Here is a 22,013-nt window from a genome sequence, read left to right on the forward strand (position 1 = left end):
CGCAGGACAGCACCGCGTGAGGGGATCACCCCTCCAGCCCAGGCACCCCATGGCCGCAGAGCCGCTGTGATTGAAACCTGCCCTCTCTGCCCGCCCGGAACAGAGCTATGAATGTCAAAGCACTTGGAGGAGACACATGTGTGTTAGGCACAAGAAGAGGTGCGGGTGCAAAGGCCCTGCCTGGGGGGCAGTAGGTGCCATCTGTCCCCCAGCCCAGCATCCATCGGCACCGGGGAGCGCACAGCTGAGCGTATTGCTCAGACAAGCAGAGACAAGCACAGGGTGCAGCAGGACATGGATGCCTGCAGAGAGCTCCCAGCAAAGGCTGTGAGGGGAGGCTGTCAGCTCCAGGATAGATGGGAGTGCGTCAATGGGACCCTGCAGCAGGGGGGTGCAGAGAAGAAACGTACCTGAGAGCCTTGCATACACTCCTAGCTTAAGACAAGATACAAGAGGCAAGCTCAGCCCACACTCCTTCCCTCCCCCACCATGGCCCCTGGCACCCCAGGGGCTCCAGCCTCCAAAGGCAGTGTCTTTCCCTAGCCGCAGCTGGGGGTGTTACAAGCCCAGAGCAGTGTGTGCACAGAGGAAGGAGAACCCTGCCAGGGTGACCAGTCACTCTCCATTCACGTTGGGTTTGATCAGCCCCCATGCCACAGCCTGCGCCAGGCACTCCTTGGCAGCTTGGGCCACACGGGGCTTGTTGCGCTCCTCTTTGGCGAGCACGGACAGGATCTCCAGCATCTCACTCTCCATGAGCTTGGCTGCAATCTCCCGGTCTGCCACCATCATGTTCAGCACGATCACAGCACCGCGGTGCTGCAGCTCCACATTGGGGCTGAGCAGCAGGGCCTGCAGGATCTCCAGCCAGTGAGCTGTCTGTGGGGAGACAGGGAAACGGGCTTGAGCCAGGCCCTGAGTGCCTGTACGGACACAGAACCTGGGCAGGGAGCCCTCCAGCACACCCTGGCTACTCTCGGAACAGAGACCCTCTGCCCTGAGCCCTGGACAGACCAGCTGCTGCTGCCCCGTCTGCCTGCCGTCCCCCTTCCGACAACGCCAGACAAATGGAGCTGGCTGCCTGCTGCAGCTGGGACATGCTGCTACTTCCTGCTCTGCCCCGCACACGTGCTGGCTCCCCACGCCTGCCCCAGGGTCCCAGCACAGGCCCAGTCAGGAGGCCACTGGGCTAGGTCACCCTTCCAGCACTCACTGCAAAGGCACAAGATCCCACATTCTGTACCCCCACTCCACCAAGCCAGCTGCCTCTGGGGTGGAACATGGTGCTGCCGCAGAGCAGCTTGTGCCAGCCCCAGTGTAGAGCAGCCGGGGCAGGAGTCTGAGCAGGACAGAGCTCGTTCTGTCCCTCACGTGTCAGTGTAAGGGAGGGGCAGAGGCTGTCTCACCACTTGGGTGATCTTCCCGCAGATCTGGGGCAGCAGTGAGGTCAGCATGGCCAAGGTGCCGGAGGCTGCTCGCCGCAGCTTCTCGTCGTCCTCCCCACTGTACAGGACCAGCAGCTTCAGCCGGTCGCTGCCCTCGGCCAGGAAGAGCTCCTGCACCTGCAACCCAGAGCCAGACAGTGGAGTGCCCTCCAGCCAGAGGGCAGGCCCCTGCCCCAGACCCATGCCCTGCCCACCCGGCCCTCACCTCTGTGCTCATGGCCATGTTGCACATACACTCGGTGGCCGCCAGGCGGAGCAGCTCGTGCTCCTCAAACATGTAGCCCTCAATCATGGGCACTGCTTTCTCCTTCAGGATCTTCTGCCTGCAACAAGGCACAAGTGAGCACCCTGCTCCCGCCCAGGGCAGATGGTGGCCTTAGCGCTGGTGAGAGGGTCTCCTAGCAGCAGGACCCGGCTTTGATTGCCAGGCACAAGGCTGTTCCTCCTACCTCAGCCTCTCGCTGATCCCGGCCAGATTGGTTAATGCCATCAGCCCCTCAAAGTTCTCCAGGCCGGTGCGGTGCACGTGCAGGAGACTCACCAGGGGTCTGACCACCTCGTAGATCTAGGGAGCAAGGCAGCAGTCAGAGGGGCTCAGACCGTGGCTGCAGAACCCCAGACACCCGACGGAGCAGGGACTCCGCTGCGAAGGCAGCAGACCAAGCCGACATGAGTCACTGCCTCCCCTGGAGAGTGAGACCCCCACCCTCCCCGAGACCCCCCCAGCATGAGGAAAGTCTCAGGGGAAAATTGCCTGGGTGTGGGCTGCTGGGCGCAGCTCATGGGCTCCCTGTGGGGCAGTCCCTCTGCCCCCAGAACAGCACATGCCAGGCTGCACTGACCCGCTCTCCGGGGAACGCCATGTCGGGGTTGGAGGTGATGGTGATCTTCGCCAGTGCCTGCGCTGCTTTGGCCTGCCCCACCTCGGTACCCTCCAGGGACAGCGGGATGAGCGCCTGCGGGCGGCAGGACAGTCAGTACCAGAGCCAGGGCCCAGTAGCCCTCCCAACACCCAGCTCGGCCACAGGGTGCGCAAGGAAAGCGGCTCTCCCCCCGGCAGTGAGAGCCCTGCCAAGCAGGGACACCCCAGCCCAGGGACTCTGTCAGGTCCACATGCTTAGGGCCTTTGGCAGAAACCCCCAACCCCCACAGAGCCATTTGCTTCCCTCCCCCCCTCGTGCTATGCCCACAGGGGGGCGCTGTAGAGACTCTGGAGGGGAGAAGCTGGGAGCCCTGGCATCTCACCTTTCCCCCTCCCTGGGCCACCACGCTGCCTCTGTCCGCTGCTTCCTCCACCACGGCCAGGAACACCCTGGGGGCAAAGAGCGGCAGCAGCCGCAGTCAGCACAGGCACGGACAGGGAGGGTGCGAGCGCCCAGCCCCCTTGCCGGGGTGCAGATCCATGCTCGTACCCTGGGGCGCCTTCAGTGGGACTCTGCAGCTCCCCGCACTGGGCAGGACCCCACACCGCCCTGCCTCCCATGCACAGGGGAACCCAGAACCCCCCATCCTGCTGGGCATCTGGCTCAGAGGGCCGGCCAGCCACCCCCACAGACACAGCCTCACCTGGAGATCAGCTCCCGGCAGGAGTTGGTCAGCGCCGGGTTTTCGCTCTTCACCATGCAGGTGAGAGCTGACACCACGCCAGCAGCCAGCAGCTTGCGCACCCGCTGCCTCACACAGCCTGGCTCATCCTGTGCAGGAAAGGACAAAATCCTACACAGTGCACACAAGGCTCTGCCCCCCCAGGCCCCACCCCCCAGACACCCTCCCAGGGGCCCCAGCACAACACAGTGCTGCTTCGGCGGGATGCAGAAATCCCTTGGAGTGCAGCCCAGCCCCTCTCCTGACCTTGGGGTGCTGCTCTGGGACGTGCTGCTTGGCGTACTTGGCCAGCTCCAGCATCTGGGGGTCTGGCTCCTCGTGGTCGTAGCTGTTGGTGCAGTTCACCAGCGTGGAGGCCACTGCGAACAGCACACTCCTGTCCTCTGACTGCAGGGAACAGTGGGGGGTCAGCAAAGTGTGGGCTGCACATGGGCTAGGCCAGCAGACACCACGGAGCAATCGACTGCAAGCAGCTCCCAGTTCTGCCCCACTGTCCCCCTCCCAGACCCCGACACAGCCCCCGACACCCGCCCCAGCAGCAGCACCTTGGCCAGCTGGAACATGGCCTGCACAGCTGCCTTGTCCTCCACAAACTCCTCCTTGACATCCGCGTCAAAGGTGAGGTAGGCCAGGCCCTCCACCGCCCAGCGCCGTGTGCCTGCGTCGATCGCCTCATTACACAGCCACCTGTGGGGGGGAGCAGCCATGAGCCTGCGCCCCACTGCAGCAGGGGGGCTGGGTGGTACCGGAGTCGCCTGGACACACCCCCTGGCACCTGACCTCAAATGCTCCCCTGGGACCCCCCCCCATGCCCGGACAGCCCCCCGCACACCAGACTCCACCTCCCCCCACGCCTGGACACCCCCCTCCACGCCTGAACACCCGCCCCGCCCACCAGACTCCACCTCCCCCCACGCCCGGACACCACCCCCCGCCACACCTGGACATCCTGTCCCCCCCTCTACCAGACTCCACCTCCCCCCACGCCTGAACATTCCCCCCCCTCCCTGTCTACCAGACTCCACCCCACGCCCAGATGGCCCCCCTCCCCGCCCGACGGCCCTAGGCCCTCACTTGCGGCACTGCTTGGCCAGTTTCAGGGTGGAGCCCTCAGCGAACTGCTTCATGCTGAAATCAGTGCCTCCAGCAGAGCCCAGCTTGCAGAGCCCCTGCAGCAAAGAACAGCACATCAGGCCAGCCCCCCACTCTGCCCCCAAGCATCTCTGGCAGCCGCCAGCCACTCAGCATGCCTGGGGGGGTGGGCCTGCTGACGGGAACCCCCCACCCTCCCCGGGCTGCACACAAACATCAGCCCATGGTAGAGTGACCAGATTACATGGACAAAATATCGGGACACATCGGAGGGGCAGGTCCAGAGCGCTGCCAAAGCGGAAAAGCTCCAAGGCAGAATACCAGGACCATACACCCGCCGGGACGTGGGGCAAACGAGCAGGCCTGCCATGTGCCCTGCAGCTGCTCACGCAGCCCCTGAGCACTTCCAGCCCTGAGAGAGCATCTCCCCCTGTGCCCAGAGGCAGCAGCTCAGCCTCCAGCAAGATGTTCTACCCTTCAGGGACAGCCCCCCTCGCTGGACTCCTCACCACCAAGGCCCGGATGCGGATGCTGTCCCTCCCGCTGCACTTATAGATGTTCTTGAGCAGGGTCACACCGTTGGCCGTGATGAAAGACGCCCGCTTGGCCTTGTCAGCAGCATGGATCAGAGCCTCCACGGCCACCAGCTGGTCAACCTCCCGCACGGAGGCACACAGAGCCAGCACACTCTCCATGATCCCCTCCAGCTCCAGCACCTGGTTTCCAGCCTCTGAGGGACCCTGCAGCAGGCACGACACCGTCTGGATGGCACGGAGCTTCCCAGCCAACCCATGCCCCTCAAACCAGCTCCTGGAGGGGAAGAGCAGCAAGAAAGGCTAACCCTGCCCGGGGGCACCAGCTGAACCCCCCACCCGCCCTGCAGGCAGAGCACCAGCACAGGCCCAGCTCCATCGGTCCCACCCCCACAAACAGCAAGGCCTGCAGCCCCTTTCTTCCTTGAGCTGCCGACCCCTGCTGGACATTCCTGCCAGCTCTCAGGGAACTGCCTGGCCAAGGAGAGCTGGTGCCCAGGCTGTGCCCAGGGAACAGGATCGCTCCTCACCTGACATAGTCTTCACACAGCCGGTGGAAGTTCTCTCTCTCGGCGTCGCACTTCAGGTCACCGTACAGCTTGCTGAGCAGGACGGCGGCACTCATCCGGCTGTTCTCCGTCGCAGGCAGGCTGCCGGGGGCCTGACACACCGTGCCGCCCACCTCCAGGATCTTCTTCAGGCCTGCAAGGGCAGGGCGCTCAGATGCTGCCCTCAGCAGCAGACTCACGAGCTCTCAGGGAGCAGGCGACTCTGGCTGAGCGAGGGACCCAGGGCAGCAGGGGTCTGGGGGGCCCCGAGTGGCTCTTACCCTGGTCGATGACCCAGAGGGTCAGGCTGTTGTTGGGGTCCCGCAGTGATTTCCGTGGCACCACTTTGATGAGGAGGTTAAGGGTGTTGTCGCGGCCGTGGGCCGAGGTCCCCTCCCGGTTCAGCATTTCCAAGAGGTGCCCGATCAGCAGCTTCAGCTCCTTCGAGGGATCTGGCAGACAGCAAACGCTGAGTTTGCCCCTCCGCCCAGCCCCATGGCCCCTCACAGGCAATTGGGAGCACAACGTGGGGCTGGCTGAGGGGGCTCCTGCCTCTTGCTCCCTAGCAGTGGGGCCAGCCTTGTGGAGACGCGGCTGGACTCCATAGCAGGAAATGGTGAGATGAGGCACAGAGCCCAGGATACCCCAATCACAGCCCCAGGTGTCCCACACGGACCCCTTCTCCATTCCTCCCATCACACAATGGGTGCCCACGACTCCAGAGGGGGACTCCAGAGAGGCTTGTGCCAGGCAACCCACCACCTGCCACTGGAAAGCCAGGGGCACAGGGTAGGTCTGGCCAGGACACGGCCTCTCTGGCACCTGCTGCTGAGCAGAGGGAAGGGAAGGGGTCACTCACCCAGTACAAGGGCTTCCTCCTTGCCACGGAAGTCCCTCTGCAGCCCCTCCTTCAGCGCATCGAACATGACCTGCAGCAGGTTACAGGCCGCCAGAGACACCTGCTCGTGCTCCACTCCCAGCATGGCTGAGACACGTGGTGCCCCCAGCTCCGCAAGGATGGCCATGGTCTGTGAGCACAGGGGAGCAGCCTGCTAGAAAATTGCAGAGAAGCCCCAAGCCCGCCCAGCCCTCCCCCTTCACCACACACCAGCAAGTCCCAGCTGCCCTGTCCAGATACCCAGCAGTGCCTGCCTGGGCCAGGGGCCCACACTCCCAAAATGCTCTCGGGTGGGCGCTAGCCACCCTGGCAGAGGGAAGGGAGAGATCTTGCCAGCTAGACAGCAGGGTGGGGACAGACGGGCACAGCAGCCTAGGAGCTGGCCCCATGGGAGACAGGCTGCGGAGTCAGCGTCAGAGGAGAGTGAGGCAGGAAGAGGCTTCACGCCGGGGTGGCCAGTCTGTGCTGGGCGGGGACAACAGGATCAGCACTGACGGCCCCCCCTTGCTGCAGTCCTTGAGCTCAGCTACAGAAGTGGAGCCAGGCAGGCTTCTCTCTCCCAGCACAGCCCACACAGGGAGACAGAGCCCAGACCAGGGCAGGCAGCAGCCTCGGTTACTGCGCCACTTAGCAGCGTCAGTCACTGCAGGCAGCAACCCCCAGGGTGAGTCTCCCACCTGCACTCCCTGCAACCCAATCCGCTAGGTGCGTGCGGGGTATGCGTCCGCATGGGGCACAGGCCCCAAGCTGTGGGAGCAGCCCACACTTACCCGCGAACGGTGCCCAGAGCACAGGCCAGCTAGGGTGCGCAGAGCCGCCAGCATCGCGTCCTCTCTGCCCGTGTCCAGCATGCGCAGCAGCAGCCGCACGCCGTCACTCTGGAAGATCTTCTCCGCCCCAGCCTCTTCCCGGGCCAGCACAATCAGGTTCTGCGCTGCCTGGGAGACAAGAGTCGTTCGGGTGCAGGTTGGCAAGCCGCACTCAGCAGGAGCGGCCGCGGGGCTGGGCACAAGCCAGGGAGCAAGGAATCTCACTGGCACCAGCACGCAGGACACCAAGGGGCCCTGGGTGGGATCACTGCCCAGGCAGCCAGTGAGAGGCACCCCTTTGTCTTCCAGCAGCTCAGACCTGCCAAGCCAGAACCTCCTGCAGCATGAACACGAGTCCCCATGCCCAGAGCCACAATGGCTTGTCCCCCGGCCCCGCAGCTCACACCTTCCGCCTGGGGACTGGAAGCCCCCCGCCCCCATCAGCACCTGCCCAGCTACTCCAGCTCCCCCGACAGCCCCTCCTTCCCCACCATAATTCCCCCCAGCACCTGCCCAGCCGCTCCAGCCCTCAGCCCAGGCATTCCCCTCACCACTACCACATTCACTCCCCTGTCAGCACCTGCCCAGCTGCTCCAGACCCCGGCCCAGGCATTCCCCCGACTACCACAATATTCCCTCCCCTGGTCACAGTCACTCCCACCTCCACCTTGCCATGGGGCTGCTCAGAGCTGGTACCTTCTGTTTTTTGTCTGTGTCTGTCTCTTTGGGGTCCAGTAAGATCTGAAACATCTGCTCTACTTTGGAGTCTGTGCAGGACATGAGCTTCATCTGAGACAGATGGAGGAACAGGTTAGCGACAGCCTCTATCACCCTGCAGTGGGAGCTTCGTCCTGCAGATGGGTCAGTGACCCGGCCTAGCCTGAGCCACGAGGCTGGGAGCACAAGGCCTCTCAGAGGCCAGCAGCGCTGGGAATATTGGCCCTCCAGAGCCCTCGCCAAGGCCTTGCTCCTGCTCCGCTGGTGCTTACCTTCTCCTGCATGCTGCTCCCCAGATCGTGCAATGCCTCCTGGAAAGCCTTGTTCCTGGGCTCCAGGCTCACACATCTGCGCAGGTCGTAGACTGCCTGGTCCAGGCGGCCCAGCTTCTGCAGTGCCTGGCTGCGGCGGAACAGCGCCTTCACGTCGTGGCCATCGGCTTCGATGGCTGACCAGAGACCAGAGAACAGTCAGAGGGGGCCTTTGGGCCAGCTCCCTCTATACCCAACTGGGGAAATAGCAAACTGACCCACAACCCCAGCCCTGCCATACCTTTAGACGCATCAGCTTCTGCATTGGCGTAATCTTCCTGCAAAGAAGGGAGGCAGGTGAGAGAGGCACGTCGCCATGGCATTAGAAGCACAGGACTGCCGGGCTAGGTCCCACTAGCCCCCAGGCTCCTCATTCACACGGGAGGTGACAGAAGCCCAGATCAGAGGAGGAGAGACTGACCTGTCCACAGGGGGAGGTTCCTGGATTTTCAGATATCACTAAGTAGATGTTGTGAGGAGTTGCCATGGCAACAGACATATTCCCAGCTGCTCAGCCCACCCTGCCCTAGGCATCCCTCATCAGACAAGCCCAGTGCCATGCGTCCTGCTGGCCTCACAATGCAGGAACTCCCACTGCCGTGGTGGTGCCACCTGTTTGGGGGGTCTTCGGATCCCCCCTCCCCCCAGCTCGAGGGGCTCAACCCACATCCCAGCCACACAATCACTGGCACTGACCCTCCTGCCCAGAGCAGCTCGGGGCTCCCTGGGGAGCAGGGTCACACGTTGCTGCATAAGAGCAGATAAGGAGGAACCCAAAAAGTGGGGAGTCCCAGCAGGCTGCTGGGCCAGAGAACCCCCACCCCTTGCCCCTGGCTCAGCAGCCAGCTGCTCGATTCATTCCTGAGACCTGTCAGAGGGCGCAGAGGCTGTGACTCCCAGGGTGGATCATTGGGCTTCACGCCAGTCCCTGGCTGGGGTCACACTTGGCACAGCCCAGCCTCCCTGCTGCTCCCGCTGGCACAGGCATAATGCTCCAGAGCCAGGGCAGGTGCCAGGGTGATAGCACCGGGCAAATCCTCACTAACCCTTCGAGCCCAGGAGGGAGCCCTGAGAGCCAGGGCAGGGACGAGGCCAGTGGCTTGGGGGAAGAGAAAGGGCCCCTGTTATCGACCCGTCTAGGTCTCACCCTGCACCGATCACTCCACCACCCAAGTGCCTTTTGCTTGCCACTGATTTGCCAAAAGAGCCTGGGCAAGTTGCCCTTCCCCCGTGCCCGCTTGCCCAGGGGTCGTGCCCTCGTGGGGGGCAGCAGGTGCCACTAACACGCAGCCCCACTCAGCCAAGGGCAGACAGGCTGGGTCAGTGCCCCAGGCCGGCAGGGCAGCGGGAGCTGGGCCGGAGAGCTGCACAGGGGTCCGGGGGCCTGGCTCCAAGCAGCCCCCGGCACGGGCGGGTCACCGAGCGCCACGCCAGAGCCCCGGAGTTCGCCCCCCCTCCGCTCACCAGCTTCAGGTGGCAGGCGGCCCGGTTGCGGTGCAGCACGGCGCGCTCCGGGGGCCCCGCGCACAGCTCCAGGGCGCGCGTGTAGGCGGCCAGCGCCGCCGCGTAGTCCCCGGCCTGGAAGAGCCGGTTCCCCTCCTGCCGCAGCTGCCCCGCCGCCCCCTGGGGAAAGAGACCGTCAGGGGGGCCGGAGCCCCGGAGTGCCCCCGCGAGCCGGGACCCCTCCCCGCCCCGGGACTCCCCCGCGAGCCGGGACACCGCCCCGCCCGGCCCTCGGCCCCCCCGCGAGCCGGGACCCCCCCCGCCCCGGGACCCCCCGGCGAGCCGGGACCCCCCCCCCGCGAGCCGGGACCCCTCCCCGCCCGGCCCTCGGCCCCCCCCGGCGAGCCGGGACCCCCCCCGCGAGCAGGGACACCGCCCCGCCCCGGGACCCCCCCGCCCGGCCCTCGGCCCCCCCGCGAGCCGGGACCCCCCCGCCCCGGGACCCCCCGGCGAGCCGGGACCCCCCCCGCCCGGCCCTCGGCCCCCGCGCGAGCCGGGACCCCCCCCCCGCCCGGCCCTCGGCCCCCCCGCGAGCCGGGACCCCCCCCCCCCGGCCCTCGGCCCCCCCCCCGGCGAGCCGGGACCCCCCCCCCGCCCGGCCCTCGGTCCCCCCGCGTCACTCACGGCCCCCTCCATCCTGAGTCCGAGCACCGAGTCGGCCACTCCCTCCACTCAGCGATTCGCCCCGCCCCCAGCTCACCGAGGCCCCGCCCAGCGGTGTGACGTCATATGTCAGCGCCGCCTCCAGTCGGCGTCACTAGGACGCCGCTGGCGTTGAGGCCGGCGTCACGTGATAGGCACAGGGCTGGGGCGGGGCATAACCTGGAGGTCTGGAACCCCGCCCCGTCCTGCGCGGCATCGGCCAAGGCGGCACCACCTGTTGACTCTGGAACCTAACGATGACCACGTGCCTGTCCAGGGGCTGGGCAGCCGAGCATGCAGGCCCTCCACCCAACCAGCGGAGCTGGAGGGGTGTCTGAGCCCCCAGCCAAGGAAGCTAGACGGGCTGCTACGAGCAGCTGTGCCCTAGGCAGGTGCCCAGGGGGATGGTGGGACGTGCACGTAGGACATGAGCAGGAGCCAGTGGATGGCTCACTAGGGTTGCCAAGTTTGTAATTGCACAAAACCGAACAAGCCTGCCCCAGGCCCCACCCCTTCTCCCAGTCTCCACTGCCACTCACTCCATCCACCTTTCCTCTGTCGAGTGCTCTTCCCCACCCTCACTCAGTTTCACTAGGCTAGGGCAGGGGCTTGGGGTGATGGTGGCAGGGGGTGAGGATGCCAGCGGGGGGTGCAGGCTCTGGGGTGGGATCGGGGATGAGAGGTTTTGGGTGCAGGAGGGGGGTGTGGCAGGGTGTTGGAGGTATGCAGACTTCAGCTGGGGGTGTTGGGTCTGGAATGGGGCCAAGGATGAGGGGTTTGGGGTGCAGGAGGGGGCTCAAGGCTGGGCAGGGTGTTGGGGGTGCAGGGTCTTGGCGGTGCTTACTGTGAATCGTCCGCCAGGCCCCTGCAGAACCTAGATGCATGGGCATGAGTGGTCAGGGAGGCTCCATGTGCTGCCCTCGCGCCCGCAGCCACTGCCCCCACAGCTCCCATTGGTCACAGTAGGGACGGCTCCAGGCCCCAGCACGCCAAGTGCTTGCCTGGGGCAGCAAGCCACGGGGGGGTGCTCGGCCGGTTGCCGCGAGGGTGGCAGGCTGGCTGCCTTCGGCAGCATGCCTACGGAGGGTCCGCTGCTCCCGCACCTCCAGCAGGCGCACTGCCAAATCTGCAGGACCGGGGACCTCCCACAGGCAAGCCACCAAAGGCAGCCTACCTGCAGTGCTTGGGGCAGCAAAATACCTAGAGCCACCCCTGGTCACGGATCCCAGCCAATGGGAGCTGCAGACTCGGCCCTCAGGGCGGAAGCAGCACATGCAGCCTCTATGGCCGCCCATGCCCATGTGTCTAGGGTCTGCAGGGATGTGCACCACTTCCAGGAGATGCATAGAGATAGAGCAGGCAGGGTGCCTGCCTTAGCCCCGGGTCCCCACTGGGCCCCTGCCTTAGGGTGGCCAGATGAGAGGGAAGAAATATCGGGACACATGATTGGGAGGGGGATCCACCGGCGGAGGAGCAAAAAAACAAACAAAAAAAACCCGAGTGCTGCAGGCGGAGCGAAATATCGGGATAGCCCTGATTTTACCGGGACATCTGGTCACCCTCCACTGCCTGGACTTTTAATGGCCCAATTGGTGATGCCAACTGGAGCTGCCAGGGTCCCTTTTTGACTGGGCGTTCCGGTTGAAAACTGGATGCCTGGCAAATCTAGGGCTCAGGCATGTGGCACTGGCTGGCTAGACCCTGGGCAAATATCAGGCTCCAGTTCCAATTTGCTGTGTGGCTACGTCCTCAAATGGCACAACCTGCAGCCCATTCGCCACAGACCCAGCGGCTGGGATCAGGAGCGGATGCTGCAGAGGTGACCAGGTGGGATGGTGCCACAGTTGTGCAGTGAGCGTTCACTCAGGCAATGCAGAAGTGTACACCGTACACCCGCACATGTCCACACCCCTAGACCCACCTACATACATAGACCCCCATACATACACCCATGCACACACCACCGCACGTCCATGCCCCACAGCCCACACATACACATCCCCTCACACCGACAAGTCCATACCCCTCACACCCACATGTGCACACCCCACACCCACACATGCACACCCCCATGTCCACAACCCATACGTGCACCCCACACTCATACCCGACACATGCACACCCCACACCCACACGTGCACCCCCATGCTGATGCCCATCACACATAACCCTGTGGACCCTCCCATGCTCCCTTGAACAGGTGCACAGCAGCTGGGCTGGCCACGGAGGAGCAAGGACCCTAACCGCAGCCCTCGTGCCCAGGGTGGGGATCAAGGCACAACCAGCACTAAAAGGGAATTGACGAGTGCATCCAGTGAACGAGGAGCTGCAGGCAGCCCCAGGGACCCTGAGCACAGATGAGCCATGGGCAGGATGAAGAGGGCAAGGGCCAGGAGACCCCAGCCCTGCCCAGCTTGTGTCATCATGCGACTCCACCCCCCTACCCACACCCCAGGGTTCCTCTCTCTCCAGAGGTCACATCCCAGACAGAGCACTCGGGGACAGGGCTTGGCCTGTCAAGCAGCTTAGGCACTTTATAAGGGCCGGGCCAGGCCAGGCCAAACAGTGCGGGGCTGAGGTGTGGGCTCGCTTTATCGCAGTGGCAGCGCGCCAGGCTCTGCTAACGATGCCCCGTAATACCTACAGCTGACATGCCCTCTGCCCCAAGTATCACCCCCAGTCACTGCGGTGCCTGCTCTTCACACTTGCTGTCCTGGCTGGGCCGGGCCGTGGTCACAGCCAGCACCTGCCGCTGGGTCCCTCCTCGCGCCAGGCCGGGCCGTGGGCAGCGGTGTGGGAAGGAGTTGGCCAGGCGCTTGCCCAGGCGGCTGCTGCTCAGGAGGCTGTAGACACGGCACTGGTTGAGTCTGCAGAAGTGGAGGAAGTCGAGGGTCATGAGCGTGAGGACGAGGAGGCCGTAGAGCCCCACAGCCAGCAGGGGCAGTGGGTTCCTAGGGGGGAAGGTACAAGGCAACAGCTGTGTTACACTGGGCACGATACTGCTACAGCAGGGTGGTTCCACTCTCCCGGGGGGACCCAGATGCCAGGCAGTGTCCCCCACTGGGCACTATTGGGAGCCCCCAGGCAGACCCATCCTACTTGTACATGTTCCCCAGCTCGATGCCAGGGGGCCTTGTCCCCCTCCTGGGGAGTCCGGTGCTGCTAGGGAAATGTATGGACCATGGTGCTCAGCAGAGGCGCTGCCCATGGACACCTTGCAAATGGAGAGTCGCTGCTTTGCAGCTGCTGCTGGAAAACGGGGCTGGGCATGGCTCACTAATGCCCATTAACCAACTCCAGCCACTTGAGTGGATTAGAGAGACATGATTTTCCTTTACAACATAAGAATGACCACACTGGGTCAGGCCAATGATCCATCGAGCCCAGTATCTTCTGGCAATGGCTGGTGCGACATGCTTCAGAGGGAATGAACAGAACAGGGCAGTTATCAAGTGATCCATCCCTCATCCAGCCCCAGCTTCAGGCAGTCAGAGGTTTACGGACATCCAGAGCATGGAGTGCATCCCTGACTGTCTTGGCTAATAGCCATTGATGGAATAGCCATAAGTTCCTGCAGGAACTTCTCTAGTTCTCTTTTGGACCCTGTTATAGTCTTGGCCTTCACAACATCCTCTGGCAAGGAGTTCCCCAGCCTGACTATGCATTGTGTGAAGAAATACTTCCTTGTCTTTGTTTTAAACCTGCTGCTCATTGATTTCATTGGGTGACCCCTAGTTCTTGTGTTATGAGTAAATAACACATCCTCATTTACTATCTCCACATGAGTCCTGATTTTATAGACCTCTATGTGACGAACTGGGAATGTTCTTAATGTTTTCTCTGAATACTGTGTTGGTGCCTCAGTGTCCCCATGGCAGTTCTTAAGTATCTCGCAGAGCAAGGGCCAGTGCCCCTAAATGCCTGGCACTCTGTCTCCTAGCAACTTATGGCCTGGGCCCCTCCCCTGCAAAGGTGCCAGCTGAAGGTGTTGGAGACAAAGAGATCAGGTGACCTCCTGGCCCGGGAAAGGAACTGAGCAGAGAGGAGGGGCTGGAGGGGGTTTCAGTCTGGAGCTGGCTGGGGACGAGGAGTGAAGTGCAGATGTGGGGGTCTGGCTCACTGCCCCCCAGAATGGACCCGGCTGAGGGGTCCGGCTCGTGGTACCTACAATCTCTGTTTTAGACCCTGTTCCTGTCATCAAATAAACCTCTGTGTTACTGGCTGGCTGAGAGTCACGTCTGACTGCAAAGTGGGGGTGCAGGACCCTGTGGCTTCCCCAGGACCCCGCTAGGGCGGGCTCGCTGTGGGAAGAGCACAGAGGGGTAGAGGACGCTGAATGCTCCAAGGAGAGACCCAGGAGGTGAAGCCGTGTGAGCTTCTTGCCCTGAACAAGTCTGCTCCAAGGGCGAGGAGGCTCCCCAAAGTCCTGACTGGCTTTGTGGGGAGCAGTTCCAGAGCATTGCCCGGTGACTCCGTGACACTCTATCAAATCCCCCCTTAGTCGTCTCTTTTCTCAGTTGAATAGTCCCAGTCTTTTCCATCTCTCCTCATACAGAAGCTGTTCCATTCCCCTAATCATCGTTGTTGCCCTTCTCTGAACCTTTTCCAATTCTACTGTATCTGTCCTGAGCTGGGGTGGCCAGAACTGCACGCAGTATTCCAGGTGTGGGCGTAACATGGATTTATATAGTGGCAATGCAGCTTCGTGCCTGTCACAGCACATCTATCCAGGGCTTCTCTGACTCATGTAAAACCAGCTTGTGGGGCTTGCTGCTCTGCCATTCCTGAGAGCCCCAGGTGCCTCCTTACAGCTCACCTGGGTGGCTCCCAGGGTGCCAGGTGCGCCCATCAGCATACAGTGTTCTGTGTTCACGCAGCAGTGTGTGTGGTGAAGGGCCACAATGAGTCATGCCGGGTTTGCTCCTCCAGAAGGGGGTGCACACATGGCTGACATGAGAACCTGAAGCAGCCCCTCTCCTCCCCAAGTGCAGGCACAGACCAGGCGCTGCTGCTTACCTGAGTCTGGCTGGGGTGGGCACATTGGACAGATTGACCCTCCTCAGGCTCTCAAAGTCCAGCTGGGGACAGCAGGATTTGAGGGTGTGGTCTCCGTGGTGGCAGCAGTACCTGTGTGCAGGGGGGTCAGTGAGGCGTGGGCAGTAGAAGCCGGAGTGGTAGCGCCCATCAGGGCTGGGATATCCCTCGCAGAGGTGCAGGTTATGGGCTGAGGCTGCAAGGGGGAGTCGCAGCCAAAAAGACTATTCAGAACATGAGCCAAGTACAAGAGCTTTGCCTACACATAACAGATAACAGCCTACAACTGCTACCAGCTGATGGAGTCCCCCCTTCTGCCCCCTGAGCTAAGTGCGGGGGTGAAGGCCCATGTTCACAGACCTTTGTGGGAGGCGAGACACTGAGCAGGGCCAGCCCAGCCCCAGGAGACCCAAGAGTGACCTCATTCTCACCACCACCAATAGGAGAACCCTGACAAAATGCCCTGACTGGCTGAAGCTTCCCAGGGCTCTGTGGGGATGGGATGGGATGGGATGGGGAGAGCCCTCCTGGGTGCCCGGAGCTACAGCTGGGCTCCGAGCCAGGCTTGCCTGGGCAACTCGCTGAGTCCTGTCCCACGATCCAACCTAGCCTAGGACCCACCATGCACAGGGACCCCACCCTGTGGCCCTCAGGCTCTGGGCTGTGCAAGCAAAAGCAACTCGCCCACGTACACTGGCTTGAGGGGTTTGCTTCAGGCCCTTTCAGCGGCTCATGAGCCAAGGGCAGCCAGACAGTGACTTCTTGCGGGCACCCTAATGTTGGCCATGGTAGGGTAGGGTGCTCACTCCATGGGCTGTGACCCTGATTGCCCAGCACAGCAGGGGTGTCCGAGGGCCTGCAGCACCACACCAGGCTGGCTCCATCTCACAGTGCCCTGGCACTGCACCCACCAGCACGGCTGGCGTGCAGAATGCAGCTGCCTGCAGCAGTGCTAGCCCGGTGCCCGCCCCCTACGCTGAGCACAAAGGGCCTAGTAGCAAGAACAGCTGGTGCCACTGTCAGCACCCTCTCCAATGCTGAGGGTTTGGCGGGGGCCAAAGGAGACTGCCCACGTGGGGGGGGCGGGACAGTGTCCTATGTTAATCTGTGAGCAGGCTGCAGAAGGGTGTTGAGGAACAGCCATGCAGCAGGAGAAATGTGGCCCAGCCTCACACCCAGCTAGGCACACTCCCCAGCCCTGCCAAAGCCCACGGAATAGTGCACCACCCCGGACACGCTCCGACACGCCTACACAAGAGACCCCAGAGCAGTGCCAATCACACCTGTGCCTCGGCCTGTACCAACCCCTTGGGGCCAGATGCACACTCGCCTCGGGAATAGCAGAGCTGCAGTGCTGCAGCAGAGGCATTGCAGGGAGGGAGTCAGAGCACTTTGGGGAGCTGACCAGGGTGCCGTGTCTGTGCCAAGGGGTTTGGGGAGCCGAGGGGGTGCCCTACCCAGGCCGAGGGGGTTGGGGCGCAGAAAGGGCAATGTGCCCATGCCTAGGGGGTTGGGGAACCAAGGGAGTGTCCTACCTGGGCCAAGGGGGTTGGGGAGCAGAGAGGGTAATGTGCCCATGCCAAGGGGATTGGGGAACGAAGGGGTGCCCTACCTGTGCCAAGGGAGCTGGTAGGAAGTGTGGTGCAGAGGAGGCCACCCAGCAGGAGTCTGTGCAGCATCTTCTTGTCTGCTTCTTGGGCAGAGGCAGCTCAGGCTCCAGTCTGAGGAAACAGAAACCACCGCCCCTCCTGCCCCCGCCTCCATCTCAGGCCCAGCAAGTGCCTTTCCCTCGCGCAGACATTAAGACCTTCCCACATGAGCTTTCTGCACTTACTGCCCAGCTCCACTGGGACCCGGCTGAGCCAGAGAGGCAGGCACATCACTAATGAGCCTTTCTGGGAGCCAGTGCCCGATGGGGCAGGAGGCTGCAGGCCCTTGTGAGGCTGGCACTGGCATTCCTGAGCCCCACTTGTCAGCCATGAAAGTGGGTGCTGGTGACTCCTCCAGGCAGGGTCATTACCCTACTGGGTGTCAGGGCTGGGGCAGTGGCTCCCTGGGGAGAGAGGATCTAGGGTGCGGGCTGAGTAGACTGGAGAGAGGAGCCCTGGAGCAGCCCAGCCTGGGCAGACGGGCTGAGCTGTTCTCTGGTTGGGAGGTTTTGTTCATAAAGGCAAACATGGGGGTGACAGGGGTTCTGACTCTATGCAGGAGGGGAAGGCAGCTCTGGCTGGAGAGCAGGTGGCAAAGGGCACACAGAGGAGTAGGGACTGTGCGTCACTGCACCAGCACAAATCCAACCGTACCCAGCTCTGGGTGGTGAGGCTGGTATGGGGTGGCCGTGCTCCCGCCTAGGGTGAGAGGCCCCTTGTCTAAACCCCCATGGGGCAGAGGCAGAGAGCTGTTACCGTGTGGCCTGGGGAATGGCGGCGCACCAGGGGAAGGGGATAACGGGTGGGCAGCAACAAGATGGCCTCTCAGAAGAACTCTGCCAAGTGGGGCAGAGGGAGAACCAGCCCAGATAGCACCTGCCAGGAGAAGCACTCTCCTGCCCTGCCCCCACCCAGCAGCAGGGCCTTGGGCCCCTGCCAGGAGCTCCATTAGTGGCTGCTCAGGAGCCAGAGCCGCTAATTGCTGCACTTATAGGAGCCCTGCAAGCGGGGGCGGGGGGGAAGGGTCAGCCCCTTCCTCCTGCCGGCTCTTCACCACCCACCCCATCCACAGAGCAGCCAGCCCTGGGAATGCCCTGCACACTGAGCTGCCAGGATCCCTTTCACCTGTCCATGCAGGCCTCAGACGAGCCTCCCACGGCGGCAGCCTGCCCCCAGCTTCCAGCAAAAACCTGCCAGGTCTGCCAGCCATCTGCACTGCCGAGAGCCGCCATTCCCCTCCACCCTCCTACTTCAGGCTCTCTGCAGACTCAGGCAGGCCTCCTGCCCCAGTTACTGGGGGCCCGTCTGGGAGGTTTTCCCATGCCATGGGGCTAGAGCTGTTCGTTAGGGGGCAGCTCCAATTCTGGAGCACAACCTGTGACGTTATGAGTATAATATAATATCTCATTGAAAGAAGACAGGGCCAGAAAGAGTTAATTAACTTACCTCACCGCCTGACCTGACCCATGGGTGAACCTTAAGGACTGGTTAGCAAGATATGTAAATGAATAGAGCTTTGAAATGCAAGTCTGCATTGTTAGAGATCTCAAGGGTAGATGTTTGCTCAGGTCTTGTGATGTAAGCAAACAAGTCTTGTCTATTGCTATAGTTTTAATTCAAAGATCAAAAAAGGAATATTAGCATTTAAGATGATACTTGAGTGAAATAGTATTATTGTCTATGTGTCTCTTTGCAGGTTGTGGTAATCTGTATCTGAACTGTTTAATGGATAAATTACTCTGTGCTAATTGCCAGGATGTTTGGGAGAAGGAGTTAAGCCTATTGTTTTCTTAGGTTGAAAGGCTGCTGGAAATGTATAAGAACCCTGGGACACGATCCTGCTTTATCTCAGATCTGCTTTGGGTTTCAAGAGAGGGAAACCTTAAGCCACAAGAATTGAGATCCCCAACCATTGACTGGAGCCACCCTGAATATGGAAATTGGATTATAACCTATGGACTATTTCTAAAAACTTTTGGCAACTACAAGATCACCTCTGCTATGTATCTGAACCTCAAGAATTGAATTCAAATCTGTCTGTATATTGATCTTTTAACCAACACACCCTCTCTTTTCTTTTTTAATAAATTTTAGCTTAGTTAATAAGAATTAGCTGTAGCATGTATTTTGGATAAGATCTAAGTTACAATTGAACCTGGGTGTGTGGCTGATCCTTTGGGATTGGAAGAAGCTTTTCTTTCGTATGGTGAGACGATTTTCAGGAATCATCATCATATATGACAGGTGTGTCTGGATGGAGGCCTAAGGCTAGGTACCTGAAGGGAACTGCATGGTTTGGACTTCTAAGTGACCAGTGAGGTACTACAGAAGCTGTTTTGTGCTGGCTTGGTAAATCTAAGTATTGGAATAACCACAAGCATTTGGGGTTTGTCTGCCCCGTTTTGTTTGCAGTTTACCTTGATTGAGTGACCTCAGTTGGCTCCCACAGGCAGCAGTGTCGTAGTCATGCTTGGATCCATAGAACCAGGTCAATTAAGCTTTGGGTCAGAACCCCACATTATCCAAATTTGAAATTTGGGATTGAGAGTTTGGTTGGTTAAAGAGCAGTGACCATGAGCCAGAAAGCATCAGCAAAAGCAATGAAACTGCAAGCCCTGATGGACAGCCTGCAATTGAAACATGAACAAAAACTGGCAGAAATTCGAATGAGAGAGAAGCAAGCCTTGGCCCAGTTAGAAAAAGCAGTTGCTGAGAGAGAAGAAAAAGCTCGTAAGGGGCATCTGGAGCTGCTGGCTGCAGAGGAAAAAGCTTGACAGAGGCAACAGGAGACTTGCAAGGTGCAACAAGAAACTGCCAGACTTCAGCTCCAAGTCAAAGAAGCAAGGGAGGAACAGCAGAAACTGTATCCTCTTAGAAGTCCAGTTTATAACAACGTTGGTATGTTATATAACTCTCAGCAGTTGTCTGGGTGTAACCAAAGTACCCTCACACTGCCACCTTTTATGTCAATTCTGTTACTGTGAGTTCAGTAGAAGGTGACCCCATAAATTGTGCCATTGCTCTGTATGGAACTGATAATGAAAAATTCATAGAAAGTGTAAAAGTCAATGGTAAAAGCTGTTTAGGGCAAATTATGGCTTCTACCATCACTCTAGTTAAAGCAGATCTGGTCAAAGAGGAAGATGATTTATCAAATCACAGTGTGAATGTTGTAGTCCCCTATGAGTTTACTGTATGTGTGCCTTTAGCCAGAATCCACCTCGAATGGAATGGTGTTCAGCATGAAGTTATAGCTGGTGTAAGGATGTTATTGCCTAAGGATCTTTTAATTGGGAAAAATGTTAAAGCTTTGTTCAGTCCATGTAACCAGTTACAGGACAGGAATGATCTTAAACCTATGTCTATTGTGGGCAATGATTTGCCTGGGGAGGGTTGCTCCAAAGGTCTGTCCGAGGAAGAGAGCGGTTTGCTTGTAAATGAAGTTTCTGAATGTCTGTCTAATGTCTCAGGAATGAATCAGGACTTAGATCAAGAGCAGAAAGATATCATTGGTCAGGAAAATTTTTCTCAGGAGCAGATTAAAATAAATCGTCAGGTTGAAGCCCTGACTGAGGGAAAAAAAGGGTAGATATGTGATGGGTGATGAATTGGTGGCTAGTACAGCTTGTAAACGGGAACCTGAAAAGGGTAACTGATTTGCTGGAAGTAACTCAGTGTAGTGAAAAGAGCAGCAGTTTATCTGTTGGGAGTGGTGAGAAAAGTTTGGATGAGCCTAGGCAGCCTTGTGAGCTGATGGCTTAATCTAGTCAGCAGTTTGGGAAGGCAAGGACAGTGGAAAATGAGTGTCCCTATCCCTTACCTGTTACCTGTGTGGAGAAATGTGACAGTGAAGGGAATGCGCCTGAGTCTGTCAGGGGTATTGATTTGCCTATGAAGGGAGCTACCCTGGTCTCCAAGCAGTTGTCTGTGAACAGTCCTGTGTGCTGGGACAAGGGAAATGAAATCCTGAGCTGTGTATCTGGTGAAGGAGAATGTGTCTCTGGCACGCACAGAAGGTGCCTCTCAGCCTGTGATGGTTGAGAGTAGTGCAGTTGTCTCAGAGTTGGTTCTGGATTCAACTAAAGCCCAGAAGGGAATGGTCCTAAGTTTGTGTCTGCTGAGGAGAATGGCACCATGACTGGGTTGCATCCAATTAGTGTCATAACAGAATCCCAGAGTCCAGACAGTTCTGGTGCCTGTAGTTTGCCAGTTGCTAATGTATGGTTGGAAAAGGGTGTAGCAACTCTCTCTAATCAAGGTGATACCCTAGCCAGGGCACAAGGAGAGCAGAAAGGTGATTTAATTGTGTTACCTACTGACAGTTTAACAACTTGTAACATGGAGGAAATGATTCCTAAACTTCAAAGAATCCTGTGGCACCTTATAGACTAACAGACGTTTTGGAGCATGAGCTTTCGTGGGTGAATACCCGCTTCCTCAGATGCATGTAATGGAAATTTCCAGGGGCAGGTACATATATGCTAGCAAGCAAGCTAGAGATAATGAGGTCAGTTCAATCAGGGAGGATGAGGCCCTGTTCTAGTAGTTCAGGTGAGTTTCTCCTCTCAGTTTTCACACCTCAACTGCTAGAACAGGGCCTAAACTCCCATGGTATTGAGCCAAGGCTGTGGCATGACAAAGATGATTGTAGATGGACGCTTACAATGAATTTGTTGTTATTGCTGATGGTAATGTTTATAATTAATGTGTTGCTATTCCCAAGAACTGTAAAAATCTACAATGTGCCTAATCTTTTGGAAAAATCCCTTGAACATGTTGAAAGTAAAACATAAAGGTGTGTTCTTATGTTGAAAGGCCTTGTAATGCTAATGTTGCACTGTTAATGCCTGTAAACAGTGTTAGAACTTTTCACAGGAGAAAAGACATTCCAGATTTAATGTGCTGTATGAAAAGGGAAAAACTGAGGCACACTATCATATTGCTTCCATGGCTAAATGCCAGAATTCCTGTACTATGAACAACATAATACCTACATTGTTAAATTTGATGATAGTTGGGTTCCAAACATTTGCCAGAACTTGTACAGATAAAGTAGTTAGAATTGGCTCTTGGCAAGATCACACGAAATATACAAGAAACATGCTGCAAGAGCAGATCCAACCCACTATGGTGCTAACCAAGTTTTACCTTAAGTTCATAAAAAGATTCAATCATATTATTAACATGAGTTGGGTAAACCACTTCTGTTATACATTGATATGGCTTC

The 22,013-nt window shown here is 59.4% G+C and overlaps 2 protein-coding genes across 5 annotated transcripts; both read right to left on the reverse strand.

The window, feature by feature from the left end:
* Window positions 1-67: 67 nt before the first annotated feature.
* On the reverse strand, window positions 68-10,137 carry UNC45A (unc-45 myosin chaperone A). 2 transcript variants are annotated; one of them, XM_050967216.1, is made up of 20 exons: window positions 10,086-10,137; window positions 9,423-9,581; window positions 8,200-8,236; window positions 7,920-8,095; window positions 7,627-7,719; window positions 6,892-7,059; window positions 6,083-6,251; window positions 5,505-5,675; window positions 5,206-5,377; window positions 4,652-4,952; window positions 4,125-4,219; window positions 3,596-3,737; window positions 3,297-3,437; window positions 3,012-3,139; window positions 2,691-2,757; window positions 2,288-2,401; window positions 1,895-2,010; window positions 1,651-1,768; window positions 1,407-1,562; window positions 68-879 (listed from the first exon to the last, which is right to left on the reverse strand). In XM_050967216.1, the coding sequence occupies exons 1-20, from the start codon at window positions 10,095-10,097 to the stop codon at window positions 616-618; spliced, it is 2,799 nt and encodes a 932-aa protein (XP_050823173.1). In that variant the 5' UTR covers window positions 10,098-10,137; the 3' UTR covers window positions 68-615. The 2 variants fall into 2 exon arrangements, with proteins under 2 accessions (XP_050823173.1, XP_050823174.1); XM_050967217.1 differs by lacking the exon at window positions 1,407-1,562.
* Window positions 10,138-12,145: 2,008 nt separating this feature from the next.
* On the reverse strand, window positions 12,146-18,647 carry LOC127057949 (protein shisa-like-1a). Of its 3 annotated transcripts, none has more exons than XM_050967242.1 (3): window positions 16,750-18,647; window positions 15,120-15,230; window positions 12,146-13,054 (listed from the first exon to the last, which is right to left on the reverse strand). In XM_050967242.1, exons 1-3 carry the CDS (start codon window positions 16,899-16,901, stop codon window positions 12,784-12,786), a joined length of 534 nt encoding a protein of 177 aa, XP_050823199.1. In that variant the 5' UTR covers window positions 16,902-18,647; the 3' UTR covers window positions 12,146-12,783. The 3 variants fall into 3 exon arrangements, with proteins under 3 accessions (XP_050823199.1, XP_050823200.1, XP_050823197.1); XM_050967243.1 differs by having other exon boundaries at window positions 12,146-12,970; window positions 15,120-15,333; XM_050967240.1 differs by having other exon boundaries at window positions 15,120-15,333; window positions 16,750-18,638.
* Between the last annotated feature and the right edge of the window lie 3,366 nt (window positions 18,648-22,013).

The sequence above is a fragment of the Gopherus flavomarginatus genome, chromosome 9 (genome assembly GCF_025201925.1).
Source record: "Gopherus flavomarginatus isolate rGopFla2 chromosome 9, rGopFla2.mat.asm, whole genome shotgun sequence".
Classification (NCBI taxonomy): domain Eukaryota; kingdom Metazoa; phylum Chordata; order Testudines; family Testudinidae; genus Gopherus; species Gopherus flavomarginatus.